Source organism: Oryctolagus cuniculus, chromosome 10, assembly GCF_964237555.1.
Source record: "Oryctolagus cuniculus chromosome 10, mOryCun1.1, whole genome shotgun sequence".
Classification (NCBI taxonomy): Eukaryota; Metazoa; Chordata; class Mammalia; order Lagomorpha; family Leporidae; genus Oryctolagus; species Oryctolagus cuniculus.
The window spans coordinates 109,747,820-109,773,607 of NC_091441.1; the positions used below are offsets into that span (position 1 = coordinate 109,747,820).

Here is a 25,788-nt window from a genome sequence, read left to right on the forward strand (position 1 = left end):
TGTATCTTCCATCCATTAGTTCACTTCCCAAATGGCTGCATCAGCCAAGGCTGGACCTGGCAGAAGCCAGGATCCCAGAACTTCATCTAGGTTCTCATGTGGGTACCGGGGGCACAAGCAGTTGAGTCATCATTTGCTGTCGTCTTTCCTGCCAATGGATTGTCAGGAAGCTGAATCAGAAGGGGTATAGCTTGGACTTGAACCAGTACTCTAATGGGATACGGGCATCCTAAGCAGTAGCTGAGCCACAATGCCCATCCCACCCAATAATTCCATTTTTAATAGTTGAAAGTGTCATACTGTTTTCCATAGGAATTATACTTATTTTATATTCTTACCAGAAATTTAGGAGACTCCAGCTTCTCCATATATTTGCCAACATCATTTTCTCTCTTTGAAAATTACAGTCATTCTAGTAATTTTTTTTTTCCCAGAAACCTTTTACTTGAGGTATACAAACTTCATGCATTTCCTAAATACAAATTTAGGAGCATAGTGATCCTTCTCACCATACCCACCCTCCTACCCGCACTGCCACCCTTTTTCCTCCCTCTCCTATTCCCATTCTTATTTTTTAAAGATCTGTTTTCACATAACTTTATACACAGAAGATTAACTCTATACTAAGTAAAGAGTTCAACAAATAGTTTGGAAAAAAAACTGTTCCTGAACTTTTTTTTTTCTCTTTTGATTTTTTTCAGGAGCATGGTGTTCAGTCTCCATGTGTTTGGGTATGTTCTAGAGATTCTTGAATTGTTGATTTCCAGCTTCATTCTATTGTGGTCAGAAAAGATGTATGGTATGATTTTGATTTTTTTGAATTTGCTGAAACTTGCTTTTATGGCTTAGCCTGTGGTCTATCCTAGAGAAAGTTCCATGTACTCTTGAATATGCAGAATATGTATTCTGCAACTACAGGGCGAAAAGTTCTGTAGATATCCGTTAGGTCCATTTGGGCTACAGTGTCAATGAACTCTGTTGTTTCCTTGCTGATTTTCTGTCTGGTTGATCTGTCCATTGCTGAAAGTGGGGTATTTAAGTCCCCTATTACTATTGTATGGGAGTCTTTGGCTCCCTTTAGATACATTAACATCTCTTTTATTTTATTTTTATTTTTAAGGATTTTATTTATTTATTTGACAGTGAGAGAGAGCCAAGAGAGAAAGGTCTTCCTTCCGTTGGTTCACTCCCCAAATGGCCACAATGGTTGGAGCTATGCCAATCCAAAGTCAAGAGCCAAGTGTTTCCTCCTGGTCTCCCATGTGGGTGCAGGGGCCCAAGCACTTGGGCCATCCTCCACTGCTTTCCCAGGTCACAGCAGAGAGCTGGACTGGAAGAGAAGCAACCAGGACTAGAACCAGCACCCATATGGGATGCCAGTGCCACAGGCAGAGGATTAACTCAGTGCTCCACGTTGCTGACCCCAACATCTCTTTTAAATAGCCAGGTACCCTGTAATTAGGTGCATATACATTTATTATAGTCACATCTTCCTGTTGATGTGACTGCTCTTCCTGTTGCATACTGCTCTTCTTTGTTTCTTTTAACAGTTTTTGTGTTAAAGTCTATTTTGTCTGATATTTGGATGGCTACACTAGGTCTTTTTTGGTTTCTGTTAGCATGGAATATCTTTTCCATCCTTTCACTTTCAGTCTGCGTGCATCTTTGTTGGTGAGATGTGTTTCTTGGCAGCAAATAGATGGGTTTTGTTTTTCAATCCATTCAGCCAGTCTTTATCTTTTAACTGGAGAGTTGAGGCCATTATATTCAAGGTGACTATTGATAAATAATGACTTTGCTCTGCCGTTTTTCCATAAATATTCCTATTGTTTATTGTGGATTTCCTTTATACTTTTATTGGTAGATTTTCTGTCTTCACCTTCTTTCATAGTGATGACCATGTTTCTGTGTGCAGTACATCCTTAAGCATCTTTGGTAAAACTGGATGAGTGGTGACAAATTCTTTTCAATTTCTGTGTTATGGAAGGTCTTTATTTCACCTTCATTCATAAATGAGAGGATACAGTATTCTGGGTTGATGGTTTTTTTTCTCTTAAGACTTGGACTATATCTCGCCATTCTCTCCTAGCCTATAGGATTTCTGATGAGAAGTCCACTGTGAGTAATTGATAATCCTCTGAAGGTAGTCTGGCATTTCTCTTGTGCATATTTTAGAATCTTTTCTTTATGTTAATGGAGAGTTTGACTACAATGTGTTGTGGTGGGGATCTTTTCTGGTTTTGTCTAGGAATTCTATGTGCTTCTTGTACTTGTACATCCCTTTCTTTCTCCAAATTAGGAAAGTTTTCTGTAATTATTTCACTAAAAAGGCATTCTAAACCATTTTCTCTTTCCATGCCTTCTGGAACTCCTAAGATCCGTATGTTGGGTCGTTTGATAGTATCCCATAGATCTCCATCTCCGACACTTTTTTTTTTTTGTTTGTTTTCTGATTTCTTCTTCTTTATTTTTGTCTGACTGTAAAACTTCCAGAGATATGTCTTCTAACTTGGATATTCTTTGTTCTTCCTCACTGGGTCTGTTAAGGCTTTCCAGTGCATTTTTTTATTTGATCTACTAATTCTTCATTTCTGATATTTCATCTTGATTTATCTTTAAAATGTGAATTTCATAGGAAAAATGTTCATTCATGTTGTGTATGGATTTCTTTAATCCATGGATTTGCTTCTGATTACTTCTAAGTAATTCTATGATCAATTTTTTGAGTTCTGTTTCTGGCATTTTTTCGGTCTCTTCATTTTCACATTCTGGCATTGGAGTATTGTTGTCTTCCTTTGGAGGCATCATGTGTCTTCCTTATTCTTGTTTCTTGAATTGCTGCATTTATTTTTAGGCATTTGTGGAGACACTTGTGGTTTTTTTTTTCCCACTTTTGAAGGCTTTTATCTTTGGACTATAGCTCTGTGGCTTAGTGGACTATCTGCTATTTCAGTGAATATCCAGAGGCGTGTGGTGGGTATGGCCAGGAAGCTCTGTTCAGTTTTCCAGGGTGGGGGAGTGTCCAATGTGACACCCAAATTGGGCATCGTAAATCTCTTGTTGTTTTTTAAATCAGAGGGGAGATTTGATCTGCTCTGTTGGCCTAGTCTCACACTCACCTCCTGTCCTCCAAGGAGACCAATGCCTGTTCATAGCCCCAGTGGGTACAATATTCATTTGCACTGCCACAAGAACCACACAAAGGATTTGTGCAAATCTCAGTGTGCGCACAGATTCCACAGCAGTAACCCTCACCAGGCAATCAGGGAGCCCTGAGCATGTAGAGCTCCCCACAGGGACTGCCGAACACCCAGACACACCCTGCACCCTCCCACACAGCCACAGTATTTTCACAGTCCCAGCACACAAGGCTCCCACGGTCATGAGCACCCAGCCTCCTGTCAGATCTCCTAGCCAGACACAGGCATTTCCTCTCTCTCGGCTGGTTTTTGGGTACATGGACATGAGCTGGCACAGCTGTTAGGTATGTCCAAAATGGCACCTGCCCCATTCTGCTAGTTAAACAATACTGGTGCCAGGTGCTCGGGGAGAGAGAAACAGCCCCCCCCCATTTTCCCCTCTAGGTTGGCAGGTATACTGCTTGCTACAGCACTCCAAGCTGGACTCACATCACACTCTTCCTGCAGCTTTATTGCCAGTGGCTTGGGCTGCTGCATTCTGGTCTCACTTCACTCTGCAAAGCTGGTGCTGAGACTCTCAGCTACTGGAGTCCTGAGCTGTGAGGGTCCACACCCTCCATGTAGGTCCACAGTGTCCTCTAATTTGAGTAGAGTTTTCTCTGCCATTTTCTCCCTAACTCTTCCCTGAGACTGCACTCTCTCCACATTTTTTTAAATTATCTTCCCCTAGACTAGAGCAGTAAGCTCCCTCCCTGTTGCACCATCTTGATCTCTCTCCCATTCTAGCAATTATAAAGTAGAATTTCATTGTGGATTTTTTAAATAAATTTTTCTAATGAACACTGATGTTGAGCATCTATTAGCTATTTGTGTAGCTTTCTTGTCTGTTTAGATTATTTGCCCATTTTAAAATTGGGCTACCTTTTTATTATTGCATTGTGGGATTTATTTATTTTAGATACAAGTCTTTTATTGGGTATATGATTGCAAATATGTTCTCCCATTCCATAGGTTGTCTTTTCTTCTTTTTAAAAAATATTTATTTATGTATTTGAAAGAGTTACACAGAAAGAGAAGGAGACAGAGGGGGAGGGGGAGGAGGAGATGGAGGGGAAGGGGGAGGGGGAGGGAGAAGTCTTCCATCCACTGGGTCACTCCCCAATTGGCTGCAATGGCTGGAGCTGTACCGGTCCGAAGCCAGGAGCCAAGAGGTTCCTCCTGGTCTCCCACGTGGGTGCAGGGGCCCAAGGACTTGGACCATCTTCTACTGCTTCTCCAGGCCATAGCAGGGGGCTGGATCAGAAGTTGAGCAGCCAGGACTCAAACCAGTGCCTATGTGTGACGCCAGCACTGCAGGCAGTGGCTTTACCTGCTATGCCACAGTACTGGCACTAGGTTGTCTTCTCATTTCCTTGATAATGTCCTTTGGTGTACAAAAGTTTTAAGTTTGCATGAAGTTTATTATATATATATTTTCTTCTGTTGCTTTTGCTTTTGGTGTTGTATCAAAAAATCATCGCCCAAAACCTGAGGACATGAGTTTTTACTATGTTTTCCTTTAGGAGTTTTACGATTTTTAGCTCTTATATTTAGATTTTTGATTCATTTTGAGTTAATTTTTATATATAGTGTGAGATTGAGGTCCTGCTGATCCTTTAGCATGTGAAAATCTGGTCGTGCCAGTACTATCTGTTGAGGAGACAGCTCTTTGACCCATTGAATGGTACTGTTATCCTTGTCAAACATCAGCTGGCCATACATGAATCTTTCTCTGGACTCTGCATTCTAGTTCATTGATGTATAGTGTATGTTCTTAATCCAGGAGTGCATTTTTTAAAAATTACTGTAGTTTTATGGTAGGGTTTGAAATCAGGAAGAATTAGTCCTTCAACTTTGTTTTTATTTTTTTGACACTTTTCATAATTCCATATGAAGTTGAAGATTGGCTTTTCTATTTCTAGAAAAAATGACTATTGGAATTTTGATGGAATTTGCACTGAATCTTCAAATCACTTTTGGTAGTTGGTTAGTTTCTGAGGACTACTATGTCAAAGAACCATAGAGTAGAATGGTTCCTTCATGGTTGTTGAGGTTAGAAATCCAAAATTAAGAGACTGTTAGGTCCATGTTCTCTCTGCAGGCTTAGGGAGGAATCTTCTCCATGCCTTGCTCTCGACTTCAAGTGGTACGTGGCAGTCTTCGGTGTTCTTCGGCTTGAAGGCGTATCGTTCCAGTCTCCGCTGCGTCTTCACACAGCACACTGCCGTCTGTGTCTTAAACTTCCCTCTTCTTGAAAGGACACCAGTCATGTCAGATTTAGAGTCCACTATAATCTTGCGTGACCTCTCTTAACTACATTTGCAAGGACTTTATTTCCAAATAAGGTCATGTGTGTTCTGGTGGACATGCAGTGTGGGGAAAGGACACTGCTGCACTCAGTATAGTTAGCATTGATATATAAACAATATAAATTTTCCTGTCATGAACACAGGCTACTTTTCCATTTATTTAGGTCTTTTAAATTTCTTTCACTAATGTTTTGTAGTTTTCAGTGTGTAAATCTTCCATGTCCTTGATTAAGTTTAATCCTAGGTATTTTATTCTTTTAGATTTATTGTAAAAGTAATTGCTTTCCTAAATCTCTGCATAGTTCATTGCTGCTATGTAGAAACTCAGTTGCGTTTTTCTTTTTTTAAAGGTTTATTTATTTGAAAGTCAGAGAGAGAGTGAGGAAGTGAGTAACCTAGCTCTTCCATCGTCTGGTTCACGCCACAGATGACCGCAGTAGCCAGGGCTGCGCCAGACTGAAGCCAGGAGCCAGGAGCTCCACCTAGATCTTCCACATGGGTACCAGGGGCCTGAGTACCCGGACTATCCTCTGCTGCTTTTCCCAGGCCATCAGTAGGGAGCTGGATCAGAAGTGGAACAGCTGGGACACCAACCAGCACTCATATGGGATGCTGTTGTTGCAGGTGGCAGGCAGCTTCACTTGCCACACCACAATGCCGGCCCCTCAGTTGCGTTTTGCATGTTGACTTCATACCCTGTAATAAACAAACTTGTTGAATTTGTTTATTATTTCTAACAGTTTTCTCTGAATTCCTTGGCGTTTTCTGTGTATGAGGTAAAAATATTTTTATTTATTCCTGACCAATTTGGGAGGTGTTATGTTTCTTTTTCATACTTAATTGATCTGTCTAGAACTTTCAGAAAATTTTGATAAAATGGTGAAATCAGGCGCCCTTGTCTAGTTCATGATTTAAGAAGGAAAGCTTTTAGTCTGGCTATGTTATGAGTTTTTCACACTTTACCATGAATAGAAATGTCTTTCTATTACTAGTTTTCTTAGAATTTTCTTTTTTATCATAAAAATATGTTGGATTTTGTCAAATGTATTTTCTGTGCCAGTTGAGATTATCATGTGAGGGTTTATTTTTTTTTGTTCTATTATTATGATATATTGGTTGATTTTCTCATGTGGAACCATGAGCCTTATATTATTAGGATAAACTCCACTTGGTCTTGATGTATAATCTTTATAATATGATGTTAGATTTTGTTTACTTGTATTTTTTAGAAAGATTTTATTTAGTAAATACAAATTCCATAGGTATAGTTTAGGAATATAGTGGTTCTTCCCCCTCATACCTGCCCTCCCACCTCACTCCTGTTCCACTTCCTACTCCCTCTCCCATCCTCTTCTTCATTAAGATTCATTTTTAATTATCTTTATATTCTTGTATTTTTTAAAATTGTATTTTATTAGAGAGAGAGAGAGAGAGAGCAGTCAGATGAGCTCCTATCTGCTGGCTCACTCCCTGTTGCCTACAGTGACCCCTGGCTAGGCCAAAGACAAAAGCTGAGAGCTGGGAATTCAGTCTAGATCCCCACACAGGCGGCATTCCAAGGCTGGGAAGCCTTTTCCCTGCAAAGGGCCATTTGGATATTTCTGACATCATTCATGGGCCATAAAAAATTATCAACTTAAAAATTAGCCTGCTATAGATTTATTGACTTTTGAGTCCTGCCTCTGGTTGCCTTTGCTGGGCGAGACCAAATGATTTCTTGGGCCTTATATGGCCTGCAGCTCAGATGTTTCCCATCTGTGGGTCTTAAACCCTGACTTCTGCCTCCTAGGGTCTGCAATGGCAGGAAGCTGGAGTTAGGAACAGGAGTCGGGTACCAAGCCCAGACACTCCATTGTCAATTGCAGGGATCTTAACCTCTAGGCTGAATGCCTGCTCCTCTTTCCTAGAATTTTGTTGAGGATTTTGTATCTATATTCATAAGCGAGGTCTTGTAATTTTCTTGGGATGTCTTTATCTAGCTTTGGTGTCAGAGTAACGCTGGCTTCATAGAATGAGTTAGAAACATCATCCCTGGGGCCAGCATGTGGCATAGTGGGTGCTGGCATCCCATATGGGCACCGGTTCGAGTCCCGGCTGCTCCACTTCCAATCCAGCTCTCTGCTATGGCCTGGGAAGCAATAGAAGATGTTCCAAGTCCTTGGGCCCCTGCGCCCACATGGGAGACCTGGAAGAAGCTCTTGGCTCCTGGTTTCATAACGTCCAGCTCCAGACGTTGTGCCACTTTTGGAGTGAACCAGTGGATGGAAGACTTTGCTCTCTCTCTCGACCTGTGTCTCTCTGTAACTCTGCCTTTCAAGTAAATGAATAAATCTTAAAAAAAAAAAATCATCCCTCACATCTTTAAATTTTTTGGAAGAGTTTGAGAATGATTGATTTTCATTTTCTTTTAGACATTTGGTAGAATTCGCTACTGAAGCCATTTAGTTCTGAGCTTCTCTTTTTTGGGAGGTTTTTTTTGGTTACTGATTTTAGTTTCTCTTTATTTGTATAGGTTTTTTTTGAAGTTTTCTATTTATTCTCGAGTCAGGTAATTTTTGCATTTCTAATAACTCACCCATTTAATTAAGCTTATCCCATTTTTTTTAAAAAGATTTATTTTATTTATTTGAAAGGCACAGTGACAGAGAGAGAGGGAGAGACAGATAAAGAGGTCTTCCATCCTTTGGTCTATTCCCTGAATGGTTGCAATGGCTGGCTGGGGCTGGGCTCAGCCGAAGCCAGGAACCAGGAACTTCATCTGGGTCTCCAATTAGGTGCAGGGGCCCAGACATTTGGGCCACCCTCCATCTTCTGCTGCCTTCACTGGCCATTAGCAGAGAGCTGGACTGGGAGTGGAGTAGCCGGTATGAGAACTGGTGCCCATAAGGGATGCTGGTACTGAAGGTTGCAGTTCAGCCTACTATGCCACAGTGCCAGCCCCAAATTTAGCCATTTTGTTGATATACAATTGTTTATAATATTCTAAAATCCTTTTTTATTTTTGTAGAATCATTAATAATGTTCCTACCTTGTTGCTCCCCCTCTTCGTGGAGGAACGACACAGGACCCTGCGCTGTTCTTTTGTCTGCTCGGCCCTCCCCGGGTTTGCTGCTGGTTCTTCCCGGGTTGGCTGCTGTCCCTTCCACCTCCGTGGAAGGGCAGTTCCCCCTGGCCACTTTCCCCACTTCCGCAGGGGAGCGGCACTCCGCTGGCCGGCTCTCTCGGGGGCTGCACAGGTGTTCCTTCAGATAGATGTTCCCCTTAGATGTTCCTCGTGCATGTTGTCTCTCTCCTCCTTTATAGTCCTTCCACCAATCCCAACTCTGCTACCCACACGCCGAGTACGCTGCTCTCCTACAATCAGGAGCAGGATCAGCTCCTGCAGGTCATCACCCAAGCTAGCGAGAGGCAGCTGCGCAGAAGTTGCTACTCTCTTCTCAGCGCCATATTGTGGGAAAGCAGATGCATAGAATAAGTCTTAATTCCAGTAACTTAGTCTAGTCCGAGTTGCTCCCAGTTGCTCCCCACACTACCTTCATTTCTTATTTTAGTTATTTGTGTCTGCTCTTCATTTTCTTTGTCAGTCTAGGCAAGGATTTGTCAGTTTTGCTGATATTTTCAAACTAGTAACTTTTTTTAAAGATTTATTTGAAAGACAGAGTTACAGAGAGGCAGAGAGAGAGAGAGAGAGAGAGAGAGAGAGAGATCTTCCATCCGCTGGTCCACTCCTCAGTTGGCTGCAATGGCTAGAGCTGTGCCAAACTGAAGCCAGGAGCCAGGAGCTTCTTCCGGGTCTCCTACTTGAGTGCAGGGGCCCAAGGGCTTGGGCCATCTTCTTCTGCTTTCCCAGGCCCGCCACACCACAGTTCCCGCCCTGAAACAACAGCTTTTGATTTCATTGATTATCTTTTATTTTTCTTCTATGCTTATTTGTACTCTGATCTTTATTATTTCCTTTCTTCTTCTAGCTTTGGGCTCAGTTTGCTCCTTTTCTAGTTCCTCAAGGTATAAACTTAGGTTATTGATCTGAGATGTTTCTTTTTCTAATTTAAGCATTTATGCTTCAAACACTACTTTGATCATTGATTTTCCTCCATCCAAAAGATTTTGGTGTGTTGACTTTGTTTTCATTCATCTCAAACTATTTTCTGCTTTACCTCCTGTTCTCTTCTTTGACATGTTGGTTGTTTAATAGCATGTACTTTAATTTTCACGTATTTGAATTTTTGTTAAGACTTCAATCTTCTTAAATTTATTGGAACTTATTTTTTGGTCATCATATGGTCTATGTGGAGTGGTCTACACTTATCTGATAAATCTAATTGGTCTTATAGTGTTAGTCAAGTCTCCTCTTATATTAATCTAATTTTTCTATCTGTTTCTGAAAGTAGGGTATTGAAGTAGCCAACTGTCTTGTAGAACTGTCTGCTTCTCCCTTTTATTCTGGCAGTGTCTGCCTCTTACGCTTTGGGGCTCCGTTGTTTGGTACATGCATGTGAATACTTGCTGTATCTTTTCGATGTTTCTTTTGAGTAGTTTTTTCATAAACCCTGTTTGTCACTCATATTGCTGTTGCCACCGAGCTCTCTTTTGCTTGCTTTTTGCATGTAGCATATTTTGGTTTCAATCTATGTGTTTTTTGGATTTAAAATGATCTTGTGGCATACAGTCGGATTATGTTTTGCATTCATTTTTGTGGGCTCTGCCTTTTAACTGGAGTGTTTATTCCATTTATTTAAGTAATTACTGAGAAAGAGGGACTTTTCCCATTCTGCTTCTTTTTATTATATCTTCTCATTTCTTACATGACAGCCTTCTTTTGTATGTAGTTGATTTTTCTGTATGATGAGACAATTTGATTCCCGTCTCATTTCTTTTTAGGTATATTGTTTAGATAATTTCTTATGTTTATAATGAGATTGTATTTAACATCCAAGATTAACAATTTCAGTTATCTAATTGAACTGACTAACTTATTCTTAAAAGTGTTAAAACTGCTGCTAATATATATACTTTCACTAATTTCCTTTTGTTATTTAGGTTTACCTTTGGCTCTTTGAACATATATAAGACAGTTTTAAATTATTTTTGCTTAGTAGGTCAGATGTCTGGACTTTTCTGGAAATAACTTCTGTCAATTAAATTTGTTTCTTTGAATGGGTCAACCATACTTTCTTTTTTCTTTGTATGCCTTTTTTGCTTTTTGGGTTTATACTAGACATTTGAATATGGTAATAGTAATGTCTGGGGCCTGCAATCACATGGAAATATTTCACACTGAATTTGGATGACTAGAAGGCCAGGCTTAGCAAGGGCTATCGGACAGAGCCCATCACAAGTCTTTAATGTGGCTTGGGCTTCTCAGCATGGTTGCTGGGAAGAAGATGTAGGAGAAGAGGGGCGGGGAGAGAGACAGAGACAGACAGACAGACAGACAGAGGCAGTCCAGGGAGGGAGCATCTTGAGGGGGATTTTTCTGGAGTGTGTATTTTCCAGCAGAAGCAGTGGTAGCTACCCGACCTTCTAGGATCTAACCTTTTGCATAGTGTCACTTCTGCCATATTCTATTGGTCAAAGCGGTAAGTCCAGCCAAATTCAGAGGAAGGGGCATGTACCCCACTTGCTGGTGGAAGGAGTGTCAGTGAATTTGGCAGTTTTTTCTTGTGCATCTTTTCAGGCAGGAAAATGCCCCCAGGTGTTCCCCTGTCAACACTTCACTCAATGGACCCCTGCCAAGGTGGGTGAGAAAGTGAGACAGTAGTCCACAGGTGATGTGTTCTAAGACTGCCAGTGGATTTCTGGAACTGTGGATTGTGCAGAGCCCTGCACACAGGCCCTGTGAGACTCTCAGTCCATCTGATGATGGAGATGTCTACTGAGTGACTAATGGGAGTGTAGCCTATACAGCGTGGATATGCTGGACGAAGGGATGACTCATGTCCCAGCGGGGGCGTTAGGAGGGTAGCCTGAGGCTTTATCACACTACTTACAGTGGTGCACAATTTAAAATGTAATGTCTTGTTTACTTCTGGAGCCTTCCATTTCATATTTTCAGACTACCCTTGATCACAGGTAACTGAAACTCCAGGAAGTCAAACTGTAGCTAAGCGAGGTGACAGTCGCATTTGCGTGGTTAGTCTCAGTGGGAGTTGGTGGGTAAGTTCTGCTCACAGAAGTGGAGGAGTGTGGAGGCCTGTGGGAGGGTCGGAAGGTCTACAGAGGGGGTGCTCGCTGCTCCTGGGTGGGGGTCACAGGTCTGCCTGCCATTTGCTTTTCTCTGTCACCGTCTGGCAGGGAAGGTGGGTTCAGGCATCTCCTTACAGATCCGTGGGGCTGAAAGTCCTGGCTCCCCAGCCAGCTGTTGCAGTGGGATGGGCCTGTAGTTGTTTTTTTTTTTTTTTTTTTTTTTTTTTCCTGTGATGTCCCGCTGGGGTAGGGTAGTTATTTTTGAAAAGTTTTGTTATTTAAAACTTGTCTGTCTTGCTAGGCTGCTTTTTCCCCAGTCCTTTGGCTTGAAAGAGCAGACATTTCTGCAGGGCCTTTTTGATCTGCTCCCATTGGCGTCCCCTCCAGCACTCCATCTGAGATATATGAGGCAAGAAAAAAACCAGTGGGACTCAGTGCCATGTCACTGCAGGTCCCAAGGCCCCCAGCCGGACTGCCTGCTCCTTTCCACTCTTTGGAATCTTCTTATGTTTGTTTTGAGTATACAATGTCCAGAATTTTTTAGCCATATCCACAGAAGGAATTAAAAGACGTGAATCTGCTCTGCAGTGCCTTATCTTTTGACATAAATTTTAAATATCTGTGACATGTCCCATCAGACTTCCCTCCATAAAGCAATCACACTCGTTAACATCCCTCTCAACAGTGAATGAGAGTGCTGTGGCCAACCCTGTATCATCGGCCTTTTTTATCTTGGCTGATCTGATAGGCAGAAGTTGGCGTCTCACATTATTAACTTTTATTTCTTTGGTTTCAAGTGGAGGTTGAATGTTTTTCATGTGTTTCTTGGCGTGGTGTTTTCCTCTCTCGTGAATTGCCTGTTCACGTCTTCCGAGGGAGGCGGGGGACAGAATTGAAAATTGAGAGAGGGACACTGCTGCTGTATTAGGTAAGGGTCCAGTCAGGGAATGGAAACCATGCAGTGATTGGCACGCAGGGAATTTGATGTCAAGAATCAATAGCTGGGCACAGGGCTGCTATCTAGGTCATTGAAAGGGTGAAAAGGAAACACTGGAGCGTTAGGGAGGGAACAGCCCCAAGCAAGCAGCCGCTGCCTGCAGGCCTGGGAAATCCAAGGGAAGATGTTGCAGTTACGGAAACTCAGGAGATGAGGTGGAAGGCCCACGAGGAGCTCAGAGTTCGAAGGAGCGGTCACTGCCTGGCTGGTGTGTGTGACGAGTTAGTTCTGCAGGTTTTGGAAAAACTAAACACTGAGTGAGTTGCTGCCCCCCTGGTAAAGGAGCGTTGCTGGTGTGATGTTCCTCAGAACAGGGAGGGCGAGCAAGCAGGAAGCAGGAGCAGGTCTTCCTCCTCTGTCCTTGCAGGTTCCCTCTAGTGTCGCCTGCTGTGGAAACTTCTTTGGGCCAAGCTGCAGGGGGGTTTGCCCAGTGCTACAGAACACTTCAGGGTGACCTGGGGTCCAGGGCACAGGGGCTACTGTGGTTCTCCCTGTAGGCGTTGCCTATGGTGAATGTGGAGTGGGAGACGTAATCTGCTGTGGCTTGGTTGTCTTGGGTCTTCTGTTCCTTTCACAGTTTGAACGTCTGGTCACAGTGGATAGGACTTTAAGGTGAACATTTTTTCTTTTTTGAGGACAACATGACTCCCAAATTGCATCTTCCATGGCTTTTCCGGGCTTATTAGCAGGGAGCTGGATTGAAAGTGGAGCAGCTGGGACTCAAACTGGTGCCCATCCGGGATGCTGATGTCGCAAGCGGTGGCTTTACCCACTATGCCACAATGCTGGCCCAGCATACTGTGTTTATGATTTGTCTATACTGACGTGTGAAATACTTCATTCCTTTTTATCGCCAAATAATATTCCATTATATGGGCAGAACACATTTTATATATTCATTAATCAGTCAGTGTGCCTTTGGGCTTTTTGTACTTTTTAGCTATTCTGAGCAATGCTCGTATGAACATTTGTGTACAGGTTTCTCTGTGAGTATGTTTTCATTTCTCTTGAGTGTAATACAGCTGGAAGTGGAGTTGCTGGATGAAGTGATAATTCCATGTTTAGCCTTTCCAGGAGCGCCCAGACTGTTTTCCAGAGTGGCTGGCTGCGTGAACCATTGTACGTCCCACCCCCGACATGTGAAAGCTGCACGTTCTTCACACCCGCACCAGCACGTGTCTTCTTGAGCACAGCCATCCTCTCGGGTGTGAAGTGGTGGCTCATGGCTTTGATTTATATTTTCTTCCTGGCTAATGATGCTGAATATCTCTTCATACGCTTACTGACTGCTTATGTGTCTTCTCTGGAGCAATGTCTGTTGGGGTCTTTTGCCCACTTTTAATTGGGTTGCTTGTTTTACTTTTGAGATGTAGGAGTTCATTGAGTATTCTGGATAGGAATCCCTTAATGGGATATATGTTTTGCAAAAATTTCCTCACACTCCTTAGATGTCTTTTTATGTACTCATTGGTGAATTTGAAGTACAAAAATGTTAAATTTTGGCAAAGTCTGATTTACTTATTTTTTCTTTCTTGCTTATACTTTTGATGTCACTTCTGAGAGGATTTTGCCTTACCTGAAGTCATAAAAGTTTACACCTGTGGTTTTTCTAAGAGTTTGATAGGTTTGGCTCTTATATTTCAGTACGTGTTCTCTTTACAGTTAATTTTTGTATATGACGTAACACAGAGGTCTAACTCTGTTCTTCACAGACTAAAGTCTGAAATATCCAGTTGTCCCAGCACCATTTGTTGAAAAGAATATTCTTTACCCCATTGAATTGTCTCCAGGCACATTTGTCAAATATAAAAATATTTAGTTTTTTTGCTGAACATCACAATAGATAAATACAAGTAGAAAACACTTCTGTGTTTCTTATCTGCCTTACTAACGTCATAAACTCTTTAGGGCAAGAAAAAGTCCTGTCTTATTTGTCTTTGCTTCTTTTTAACATCCAGCTCAGTATCTAATATATGTTGGATTTCTGAGTGAATTAGAGCAAGTAATAGAGAATGTGGGAGAATATTCCTTCTGATTGATTGTGTTCCAGATTTGGCCAATGAGCTCATCACTAATATGTAGTAAGGAAACATATGGTGGTTAGGATTCGCCTTTGTAATTTTATTTTAATTTTTGATTATTTCAAAAATGAAGTCTCAATATGGTGCTTCTATGTTTGAAACACTCTTCTTCTTTCCTTCCTTCCTTCCTTCCTTATTTATTTATTTATTTATTTATTTATTTCAGATGGAGAGTTACTAAGAGAGGGGGAGACAAAGAAAGGTCTTTCATCCACTGGTGCACTCCCCAGATGTCCACAATGAGCTGGGCCCATCTGAAGCCAGGAGCCAGGAGCTTTATCCGGGTCTCTTATGCGGGTGCAGGGGCCCAAGGACCTGAGCCAGCCTCTACTGCTTTCCTAGGCCGTAGCAGAGAGATGGAATGGAAGAGGAGCAGCTGGGATATGAACCGGCGCCCATACAGGATGCAGGTGCCGCAGGCAGAGGCTTAGCCCACTACGCCACAGTGCTGGACCCTCATCTTTCTTTTTAATAGAAGGTGTCCATCAGGCCTGAAAGCTTGGGTCTAACCTTTTAGAATTTCAGAATGGTTTGTTTTTGTCATATCTGTTTTTACACGTAGTTGCTATTAATGGCAAGTGTTAACGGTTTTTCATTTCTGCTAGTTTTATAAACTTTTAAACCAATTCAAATAAGAAAGTACAAATAGATTTTAAGAAAAGTATTAAATAAGGTGAAGTACTGTCGCTCCCCCATTCGCGGAGGAATGACACTGGACCCTTCGCTGTTCTTTCTGCTCGGCTCTTCCCGGGTTAGCTGCTGTTCCCTCACTCGCAGAGGAACGACGCCGTCCCGGGTTAGCTGCCGGCCCCTCCACCTCCGTGGAGGGGCGGCACCCCCCTGCCGCTTTCCCCGCTTCCGCGGAGGAGCAGCACACCGCCGGCCGGCTCTCTCCGGGGCTGCTCAGATGTTATCTGGATGTTCCTCAGGTGTTCCTTCAAATGTTCCTGGTGCATGTTGTCTCTCTCCTCCTTTATAGTCCTCTTCCACCAATCCCAACTCTGCTGCCCACACGCTGAGCACGCTGCTCTCCTCCAATCAGGAGCAGGATCAGCTCCTGCAGCTCATCAGTCAAATTGGCGAAGGAGCTGCGTAGAAGTTGTTTACTCCTCCCCAGCGCCATATTGTGGGAGAGCAGATGCATAGAATAAGTCTTAATTCCAGTAACAGTCTAGTCTCAGTTGCTCCCCACAAAGTACCAAATGGCAAAAATCACCAGCTAGCACTTGGGTAATGAAAGTCAGGAAAACACCTAGGGGAGAGCTAGCTAGCTTGCTTGCTTTTAGCATATATCTATTTATCTGAAAGGCAGAGCAACAAAGAAAAAGAGAGAGAGCGTGCTTCCACCTACTGGTTCACTCCCTAAATGCCAGCAATAGTTGGGGTTGGGCTAGGCCAGGAGCCTAGAACTCCATCCAGGTCTCCCGCATGGGTGGCAGGGTACCAGGTACTTGAACCGACACAAGCTGCCTTCAAGGGTGCACATTAGTAGGCAGCTGGATCAGAAGTGGAGCATCCAGGACTTGAACCAGGCAGTTCTAATATAGGATGCTGGTGTCCCAAGTGGCAGCTTAATCTGCTAACCACAATGCTGGGCCCCATTTCTTTCATCTCTTATTTTTCTACTCATTTTCTTCATTTTAACTTATATTTCTCAGTAAGTACAACGTTGATATGACTAAAAAGTCAAGAAGTACAAAAGGTATCCAGTAAAAAGGCCTTGTCACCACCAGTTCCCTGGCTTCTGGTCAGACTTGTTGATTTGTTACGGGTTCATTCGGGGCAGCTGATGTACATCATGATAGTACTGCTGTGTAATTGTTTCCTACATTTTATACAGGTGCTCCTTGCTCCTCACCTGACTCTGTCTTGCCTTGGAAGGTTGTCTTGCTGACCCAGGGTAACCTGTCTAGATTTTTGGTGGCCTTGGTGGTTTACTTGCCATGACCCTCAACTGTCCCTACCTCTGTGGTGATGTTTCAGGCCTTTTGTATCCATTGGAAGAATGTGTAAAGAGACATAGCCCAGGGGCCGGCGCCATGGCTCACTTGGTTAATCCTCCGCTTGTGGCTCCGGCATCCCATATGGGCGCTGGGTTCTAGTCCTGGTTGCTCCTCTTCCAATCCCACTTTCTGCTGTGGCCCAGGAAGGCAGTGGAGGATGGCCCAAGTCCTTGGGCCCTGCACCCGCATGGGAGACCAGGAGGAAGCACCTAGCTCCTGGCTTTGGATCGGCGTGGCTCCGGCCGTAGCGACCATTTGGAGGGTGAGCCAATGGAAGAAAGACCTTTCTCTCTGTCTGTCTGTCTGTCTCTCTCTCTCTCACTGTCTAACTCTATCCGTCTAATAAAAAAATAAAAATAAAAAAAAGAGACATAGCCCGGCGTCATGCAGGTACATGTGGATTAGGGCCACTTGAAACTGCAAGGGATGGCGTGCCCTACCAGCTTAGCCAGCACATACTACCTTCCTGTATGGAAGGCTGCAGGCAGGTGATTGCCGACGCGGGCGTGCTAGTCCGGCTGTGTGTGAGCAGAGGGTCACTTACTGACCTCCTGTGGTCTTTCCTTCACGGTCACGGGGCAGTTGGCCCTCGTACCAGCATCTCAGCTAGACAGGCAGCAACTTAGCCGTGTCTCAATGGCTGCCACTGGGACTTGGTGACCAGTTACTGGCAAAGGAGAATGAGATTACCCTCCTGCTCCAGGTCAGTCCCAGCTTTCCTCTGAGGCTGGCAGCAGGCCTGCCCTTCCTGAGTTCAGAGACTTCACCTCTCTTAAAACGAGGGCTCTGTTGGCATGAGGAGGGGTAGCAGGGTTGGGGGGACTGGCTGCTGGATGGCCAGTGGTTATTGTCTACCACAGGGTCATTACATTGAAGACAGGTCTCTGTGCACCACAAGGTCTATGGCTAGCACGGCCATTTGTAGCTCAAGAAGCCGTAAGGTGCACCCGTTCTTACCTCAGGGTTCATGTGTTGGAGCCGGATGCCTGCTGTGTTTCCTTCACAGGGCCTGGCCCTCAGAGCGCCTGCTTTGGGTTACACTCTGTTCCCACCTGCTTGGGAGAAGACAGAAGGGCCTCTGCTAGCTTCCTGGCTCCTGCTTGGATTCATGGATCCACGGAGTCAGGTTGAGCAGTGGGGCCTTGGCCAAGGGGTCGGAACAGAGAAAGGGTGACCTGAGTCTACAGAAAGGATCCGGTCCTGAGGAGACGCTGCTTGACAGCTCTGTGGCCTGAGCCCGACGCCGGTGTTCCCGTGCACAGATTTGACTTCTAGTCCATGGACCCGTCTGCAGTACATCCTTCTGCTTTCTGTCTCCTCCCCTGCTCCCTCAGCTCCTTCCTTGCACTGTGGATCTAGTCTCGTGGAGCTGGGAGCCAGAGGCCCCAGGTCTTTTTCTTTTCATGTAGCAAAGCATGTTGGGAAGCCCTGTTGTCCTCACCAGCAGGGAAGGGGAGTGGTGCTGCTCAGAAGGTAGAGGCGAGGCGAGGGTGGAGGACTGTCACAGGAGGAATGAGAAACAGCTGTGGAGAGCTCCCGTGGCTGAGCTGAGGCAGAGGAGTTTCAAGGAGGCAGGGGGGCAGAGACAGCTGGAATTTGGGGGTCACATTCGTTTGTGTGTTTAATGCTTCTGTGGCTTTCCTGGTGCTCACGAAGCAAGCGGCTCCCAGCAAGGCAGTGAACAACAAGCCGATGATTAATTGCCCTTTTAAATTGTAATTATGTCACTCACCAGAACCCGCGAACATTAATTCTCGATTTACAGAGTGAGTAATTGAATAATGAAGGGGCTGCCTGTTTGTCGTGCTCTGTTCTTGCCCTTGCGTTTCTACCATGCCAGGCCCTTCTGTCTGTCTCAGGCTTGGATGCTGCCCATGCCCTGGTGAGTGTAGTGCCTGTTCTGGCCTTCTGAATGTGGACTGTCTGGCGTTACTGGTCGTGGACGGTGAGTAGAGCCCAGGCTGATGTCATACGCTCTAGAGAAGGGGGACCAGCCACTCGTGATCCCAGTCAGATGCTGCCTTTTGTGAAGTTTTCTTGAGGCAACAAAACTCTTCTCTGGTTAACTCAAGCAAGAGCGTGACTTTACTGGAAGCATGTCGGGAAGCCCGCAGAGGCACCGGGAAAACTGCAGAAGCAGGCCTTGAAAGAAGAGACGGGAACCAGGCTCCAGGGCAGGAGAGCAGTAAGCAGTTAGCCCCTGCCCAGCAGTGCCACTGGGAGAATTCTCTGCAGCGTCTCTGGTCTGTCGTTTCACACGGAACTGATTCAGGCTCCTGCCCAAGTCACACCCTTGGCAGTGGAAGGTACAGCACTTGGATGAGTGTCTCTCACTGAGTGCCCACAACAGGAGAAGGAACAGTACCCCCCACCCCTTCAGCCTGCTCCTTGGAGAATGGGGAAATGGGTGCTGGGCAGCAGATCCCACATGGGCCATCCACAGGCCCCATCGGCAGCCTCTCGGTGTTCATCCTCCTCTCGTGTCACGTGGAAGAGAACTGTCTGCTACCGTGGGGTCAGCACCGTCTGAGTCCAAAGGCCTGGGCCGGGAAGGCTGTCCCCTGTCTTTTAAAAATTACAATACAGATGTAATTTACATATATTAATTTATACATATTATATATAATAATATATAATTTACATACTATATATATATATGTACTATGTAGAAGTATAGATTTTTTTTTTTAACAGGCAGAGTTAGACAGTGAGAAAGAGACAGAGAGAAAGGTCTTCCTTCCATTGGTTCACCCTCCAAATGGCCACTACGGCCGGTGTACTGCGCCAATCCGAAGCCAGGAGCCAGGTGCTTCCTCCTGGTCTCCCATGCGGGTGCATGGCCCAAGGACCTGGGCCACCTTCCACTGCCTTCCTGGGCCACAGCAGAGAGCTAGACTGGAAGAGGAGCAACTGGGACAGAACCAGTGCCCCAACTGGGACTAGAACCTGGGGTACTGGTGCCGCAGGCAGAGGATTAGCCTAGTGAGCTGTGGCGCTGGCCAAGTATAGATATTTGTATATATAGTATCTAAAAATAAACACTTTTATAAATTTATGTTAGCCATTAAATATTATTAACCTTTTTATACTCCCATTTCTAATTTTTGTTGGGTTCATAACTTACTTTCTTGGAGTGCCTCTTAAAGTAATTCTTTGAAAATTTAGACATTGCAAACTTTATCCTTTCACATATGAAAATATCTTTCACTTTTCAGCTAATTCATAAAACTTGTAGAGCAAAGTGATTTTAACTCAGTACTTTGAAAAATATTTCTCCACTGTCTTCTGGTATCTGGCATTGCCAATAAGGTCTTAAAGTTCTTTGTCCTTTCTACTAGTACTGGAATTTTCATAACAAACCTTGTGTTATACAGTGGGACTTTAAAAAGTTTGTGGAAATGAAATTTAAAAATAAGTTTATTTTGGTGTAGAAATTTCTGAGATCCACATGAAGTTATTTCATAGTATACATTATCCATTTTGAAGACTCCTCATGTTTCTTGCATTCACCTTTGCAGTCCCTGCTACAGTGTCCTAAAAGCAGGTGCATCATATGTTATTAATCTTTTAAAACATAGTTGTGAGAACAGTGCTCAGTGCAGTAAACCTCAGCAAGTGCTTGCCCTATTGGATTGAAATGTGGGAAACCGATACATATCAGGAGAGGCACATCAGTTGATACCTTTGGTCTTCTGGTCTTGCTTATTCTTTATATTGTTTTTGGCTGAAAACGTCCTGATTATTTTCGGCTACAGGGAGGTGTGCCTCTCCCTAAGGGCTGAGGGTTGCAGGGGTGGGGACTGCGGTTGTGTTCTGCAGATGTTCAGACTGCTTGCTGGACCAGCCACCCAGTGTCTCTCCACGGTCTGGCAGAGACATGCATGGGAGCTGCTGCAGCCCTGGAGGAGCCCGGCGTGGTTCCCCGGTCCATCGTTTGTAAGGGGCGTTCCCTGCAGCGCACTGCTTACTCTGTTTATACTTCAGTTTCCCCCTGCATAGAGATTAGTAATTCTCGTCCTGCTGGTGTGGAAAGTTTTCAACAAGAAGGCATGTCAAGCTTTTGCTATGTAATCAGCATTTAGTGGATTTTGGTTCTTTTTCTTTTATTGTAAAGTTTATTTCCTTATGTTAATCTACTTGATAGACACACACACACACACACACACAGAGAATTGATTTTCCATCTGGTTGTTCACTCCCCAAATGCCTGCAACAGTCAGAGCTAGGCCAGGACAAACCCAGGAGATGGACACACTCCATCTGGGTCTGGAACAATGGTGGCAGCGGCCTAAGCGCTTGCTCCAGCACCTGCTGGAAGCTGGATTGGAAGCGGAGGACCCCAGCCAGGCACTCTGCTACGGGACGTGGCATCCTGAGTGGCAGCTTAACCTGCCGCCCCACAGTATGCTGTTTGCTTTTCTTTTGAAGTCACTTTTAGAAAGTTGAGAGTTTCTCTCCTGGCTGAGTTCAGAGTTGGGCATCAAATTGGCCCAGCTTCTCAGAATGTTTGCTGGAGTGATATAACACAGAGGCCGAGGATAGTGGTTGATTCTTAAAGATCCTACTGATTTCTGGAATTCCAGGATTTTAGGATGCTGTTTTTAGCTTGGCTTTTCGGAAAGCAAAAAGTTCTTTTCCAGTCCACTCTAGAGTTCCTGTGCTGGTGTCATTTTATCATATAGACCAGGTAACGTGAGTCCCCGGAGGTACGTGATGATGCCTAGCATTCCGCAGTGAGTGGTGATAACCAGGCCTGGTGTGCGTTAGACCCTGCCACTCCTCTCCTGATCTGCTGGACTGTTTTCTCCATTACATTACCCAGCAAGAACATTCTTGAGAAAAGCCACGGTGGTTTAATTACCCTTTCGATTGAGCCCTCCATTTATGTCAAGAGGAGAATTTTTGCTTTGAGTTGAGAGAGAGAGAGAGTGTGTGTGTATGTGTGTGTGTGGTGATTTTTGTGGTAGGTGTGGTTTCACGTGAGGGTGCAACTGTGGCTTCCTCCTCACCTTCCTGGTTTCTGTCTGCAGGTGGCGCTACCACTTGCCATGAAAATAAACACCCCTCCTCCCCCTGCCCGCCCCGTTGCCTGTCGCCTCCTTTTTTTTTTTTTGGACAGGCAGAGTGGACAGTGAGAGAGAGAGACAGAGAGAAAGGTCTTCCTTTGCCATTGGTTCACCCTCCAATGGCCGCCGCGGCTGGCGCGCTGCGGCCAGCACACTGCGCTGATCCGATGGCAGGAGCCAGGTGCTTCTCCTGGTCTCCCATGGGGTGCAGGGCCCAAGTACTTGGGCCATCCTCCACTGCACTCCCGGGCCACAGCAGAGAGCTGGCCTGGAAGGGGGGCATCCGGGACAGAATCTGGCACCCCGACCGGGACTAGAACCCGGTGTGCCGGCGCAGCAAGGTGGAGGATTAGCCTAGTGAGCCGCAGCGCCGGCTCTCACAGGTTTCTAACAGCGTGTTTTGTCATCTTGGGGAACTTGACTGGAGTAAGTTCGGTGATTTTTCTGAGTTTCTTTTTGGCTTGTGAGAATGACTCACAGTCCTCTGACACGCTGTGGAGGGACAGTCTGTGGTTGATGGGCTCACAGGCTGTGTGGTGACCTAGGTGCTCCCCAGGGAAGGCCTCTGTCACAGTTGTGCTCCTGGGGCTGGGCCTCTCTGTCCTGTCTGAATGAGGACCATGTCGGAATCCTTCTGCCACCAGCTAGCCACGGAGGAGGTGCCACAGGTGGGGCTTCTGTGTGGGTCTCCAGCTCCTGAGCATGGACTTGGGAGCTGATTTACGTGGGCCTCCCTAAGCCTCTCTGGCTATGGCAGAGTTTGTTTGCCTCCATCTCTGCCGACCCCCTGCAGTGTGAGGAGTCAGGAGGAGGTGTACCTAGTGTGGCCGCAGGGCCAGGTGCCCTTAGGGTGTCCCTCTCCCTGGAAAGCTCTGGGCCTTCCCAGTGAGTGACTCTTCTACCCCTGCCTTTCCCCAGCCCTCGCCCAAGTCTTAGCATTTCTCAGGGGCTTAGGAGGATGAACTAGCCCATCTCCTTAGACCTGGAGGTAGAAGAGTGAGGATGCTTCGGTGTCTTGGCCTTGTACCTGGGAGTACGAGGCCTGTCAGGTTGCACCTCTGTGGGGTACGCGGAGAGGAAGTGTCAGGTAGAGGGCGTGTGGGAGCGTGCCACGTACCATGTGACGGGAAAGCTCCTGCTCCCTATCTGCCACGAACGCTAAGGAGACGTGGTGGTCGTGGTGGTGATGGTGGTGGTGCTGGTGATGATGATGGTGGTGGTGGTAGTGATGATGGTGGTGATGATGATGATGGTGGTGTTGATGGTGGTGGTGGTGGTGGTGGTGGTGGTGGAGGTGGTGATTATGATGGTGGTGATGATGATGATGATGATGGTGATGGTGGTGGTGGTGGTGGTGGTGATGATGGTAGTGGTGGTGATGGTGGTGATGATGATGGTGGTGGTGGTAGTGGTGATGATGTTGGTGGTGGTGGTGGTGGTGATGATGGTGGTGGTGGTGGTGGTGGTGATGATGATGGTGGTGGTGGTAGTGGTGATGATGTTGGTGGTGGTGGTGGTGGTGATGATGGTGGTGGTGGTGGTGGTGGTGATGATGATGGTGCTGGTGGTAGTGGTGATGATGTTGGTGGTGGTGGTGGTGGTGGTGATGATGGTGGTGGTGGTGGTGGTGGTGGTGGTGATGATGGTGGTGCTGGTGGTCATGGAGGGGATGGCTGGGAGGGGAAGATTAATGACACATCACAGGAATAAATGTACCTGCCCAAGAGAATAGGGCAGGCTGAGAAAGCAGACCTCCTATACTTGCATTGAATTTTCCAGGAAATTGATGTTTCCCTAAAATACCAAAAAAACTTTGCATCTCTGGTTTATTTATTTATTTATTTGAAAGTCAGAGTTATACAGAGAGAGAGAGAGAGGTAGAGGTAGAGGTAGAGAGAGAGAGAGAAAGAGAGGTCTTCCATCTGCTGGTTCACTCCCCAGTTGGCTGTAACGGCCGGAGCTGCGTCGACCCATAGCCAGGAGCTTCTTCTGGTTCTCTCATGTGGGTGCTGTGGCCCAAGCACTTGGGCCATCTTCTGCTGCTTTCCTAGGCCATAGCAGAGAGTTGGATCGGAAGTGGAGCAGCCGGGACTCGAACTGGTATCCATGTGGGATGCTGGCACTGCAGGTGACGGCTTTACCCACTATGCCACAGCGCCAGCCCCAATTTGTCTGTTTCGTTTTTTTTTTTTTTAAAGATTTATTTATTTATTTGAAAGTCATAGTTACACAGAGAGGAGAGGCAGAGAGAGAGAGAGGTCTTCCATCCGATGGTTCACTCCCCAATTGGCTACAACAGCCAGAGCTGCGCTGATCCAAAGCCAGGAGCCAGAAGTTTCTTCCAGGTCTCCCATGTGGGTGCAGGGGCCCAAGGACTTGAGCAATCTTGTACTGCTTTCCCAGGCCATAGCAGAGAGCTGGATCGGAAGTGGAACAGCTGGGTCTCAAACCAGCACCCATATGGCGCTTCAGGCCAATGGTGTTAACCCGCTGCACCACAGCGCCAGTCCCTGTCTGTTTTAATCTGTTGTCCCCACTTACCTCTGGGTGGAAAATATGGTGTACTGGGTGCAAGCTGAGACTTGGGGTCCACCATGTGACAGCCGGGAGTTTTTTGTTGCTTACCTCAGAATATTTTTGGTGTGTATGTGAGGGGGAGGATATATTTTTTAAATACAGAAATGATACCTGTTTTTAAAAGGCAGTACATGTGCATTAAAAACTTTAAGATCTCCAGAAGTGTTTAAAAATAAAAAGTGTGAATCTCTTCCCCTGCTGCCTCCCCCAGCGCCGTGCCCAGGGTCTCTCTGGGAGATCAGATCAGCAGGAATCATTGTGGATTTCTTAGCATGTCTGCTCCCCTAAGGGTCCAGACCTGAGCTCTGACACTCAGGCCACATTGCGTCCCTCTGCCTTTGGTGCCTGGCTGGGCGTGGCTTCTCTGGGGAGGGTGGCTTCGTGGGAAGGAAGAGAGAAGAAAAGGACAGGCACCCCATGCCAGCGTGTGGTGCCCATCAGCTTTGTGAAGGCGGATGTTGGGAAGAGATGGATAATCTTTTCCCAACTGTGCTTTTTTCCCTCTCAAGCTTTGTGCTGTGTGCTGCTAATGTGTATTTAATAAGCTTTCTCTCCCTTTAAAAAATTATCTATAATTTTTGCTTCACAGTTTGAAGCACAGAATTACAGTGGAGGGGCGGGGAGGGCGAAACCAGGAGGTGCTCTGGAAGCTCCGCCAGGAGCTGGACGCTGCAGAGTGGCTCGGGGCGGCGAGTTTCCCTTGCCTCACGTGCCAAGGTGTGTGCGGGGCGCCAGGCAGAGAGGCCCGGCCTTGTCCCCAGAGACAGTGAAGTGGAGCATCACAGGGCTGCTCCCCACAGCAGCTTTTATCCTTTGAGCATTTATTTAGAGGCAGAGGGGGACGGAGCCGAGCCTGCTGAGACCTTGCTGTTCTTCAAACGGTGCAAAGTGCCTTCAGCGAAGTCTGAGCTCTGCCGAGTGTCCTGGGCCTGTGTTGCCAGCCTGCACCCCGGGCTTTCAGTAGCGGCCTCAGCTGATCTGGGAGGGAAACTTGCCCTTTATGGTGGATGCCATTCTCTTGTCCCTGCTGTTCCCTCCTGTATAGCAGGCTGCAGTCACAGGGTGTGAGTGTTCTCTAGGAGCGTCACACTCTATTACTGTTACGTCATTACTCCATTACACCCTGCTGCCCTCCTGGAGCTGCTCCTGAAGGGAGGCACTGGGCCTGAACCACCTTCTTGTCCTGCTGGACTCGCACGGTCAGGGAGGGCCCCTGATGGTCACAGATGCCAGCGGCCCAGTCACAGCAAGCAGGCACACAGGAATTCAAGCGTAGCCTGCATTGTTCGTCACTCGGTATGGGCCCAGTGCGTGATTCAGCCAGACAAAAAAGGTTAGCAGGCTCTGGACCCCCTGAGGAGTCGTTCAGAGCCTTCAGTAGTTGCTCCCG

The 25,788-nt window shown here is 45.8% G+C and overlaps 1 protein-coding gene across 4 annotated transcripts in view; it reads left to right on the plus strand.

Moving 5' to 3' along the window:
• Window positions 1-25,788, plus strand: part of CHCHD6 (coiled-coil-helix-coiled-coil-helix domain containing 6) — a 250,654-nt gene that overhangs the window by 56,484 nt on the left and 168,382 nt on the right. For 2 of the 4 annotated variants that reach the window (XR_007921948.2, XM_051852609.2), the window contains exon 5: window positions 702-731. The exons of the other annotated variants lie outside the window; for them this stretch is intronic. Coding sequence is in view for 1 of the 2 variants with exons in the window: in XM_051852609.2 (XP_051708569.1) it covers window positions 702-731 (30 nt within the window). In the remaining variant the exon portion in view is untranslated. The remainder of the gene's footprint in view (window positions 1-701; window positions 732-25,788) is intronic. 4 annotated transcript variants of the gene reach the window in all.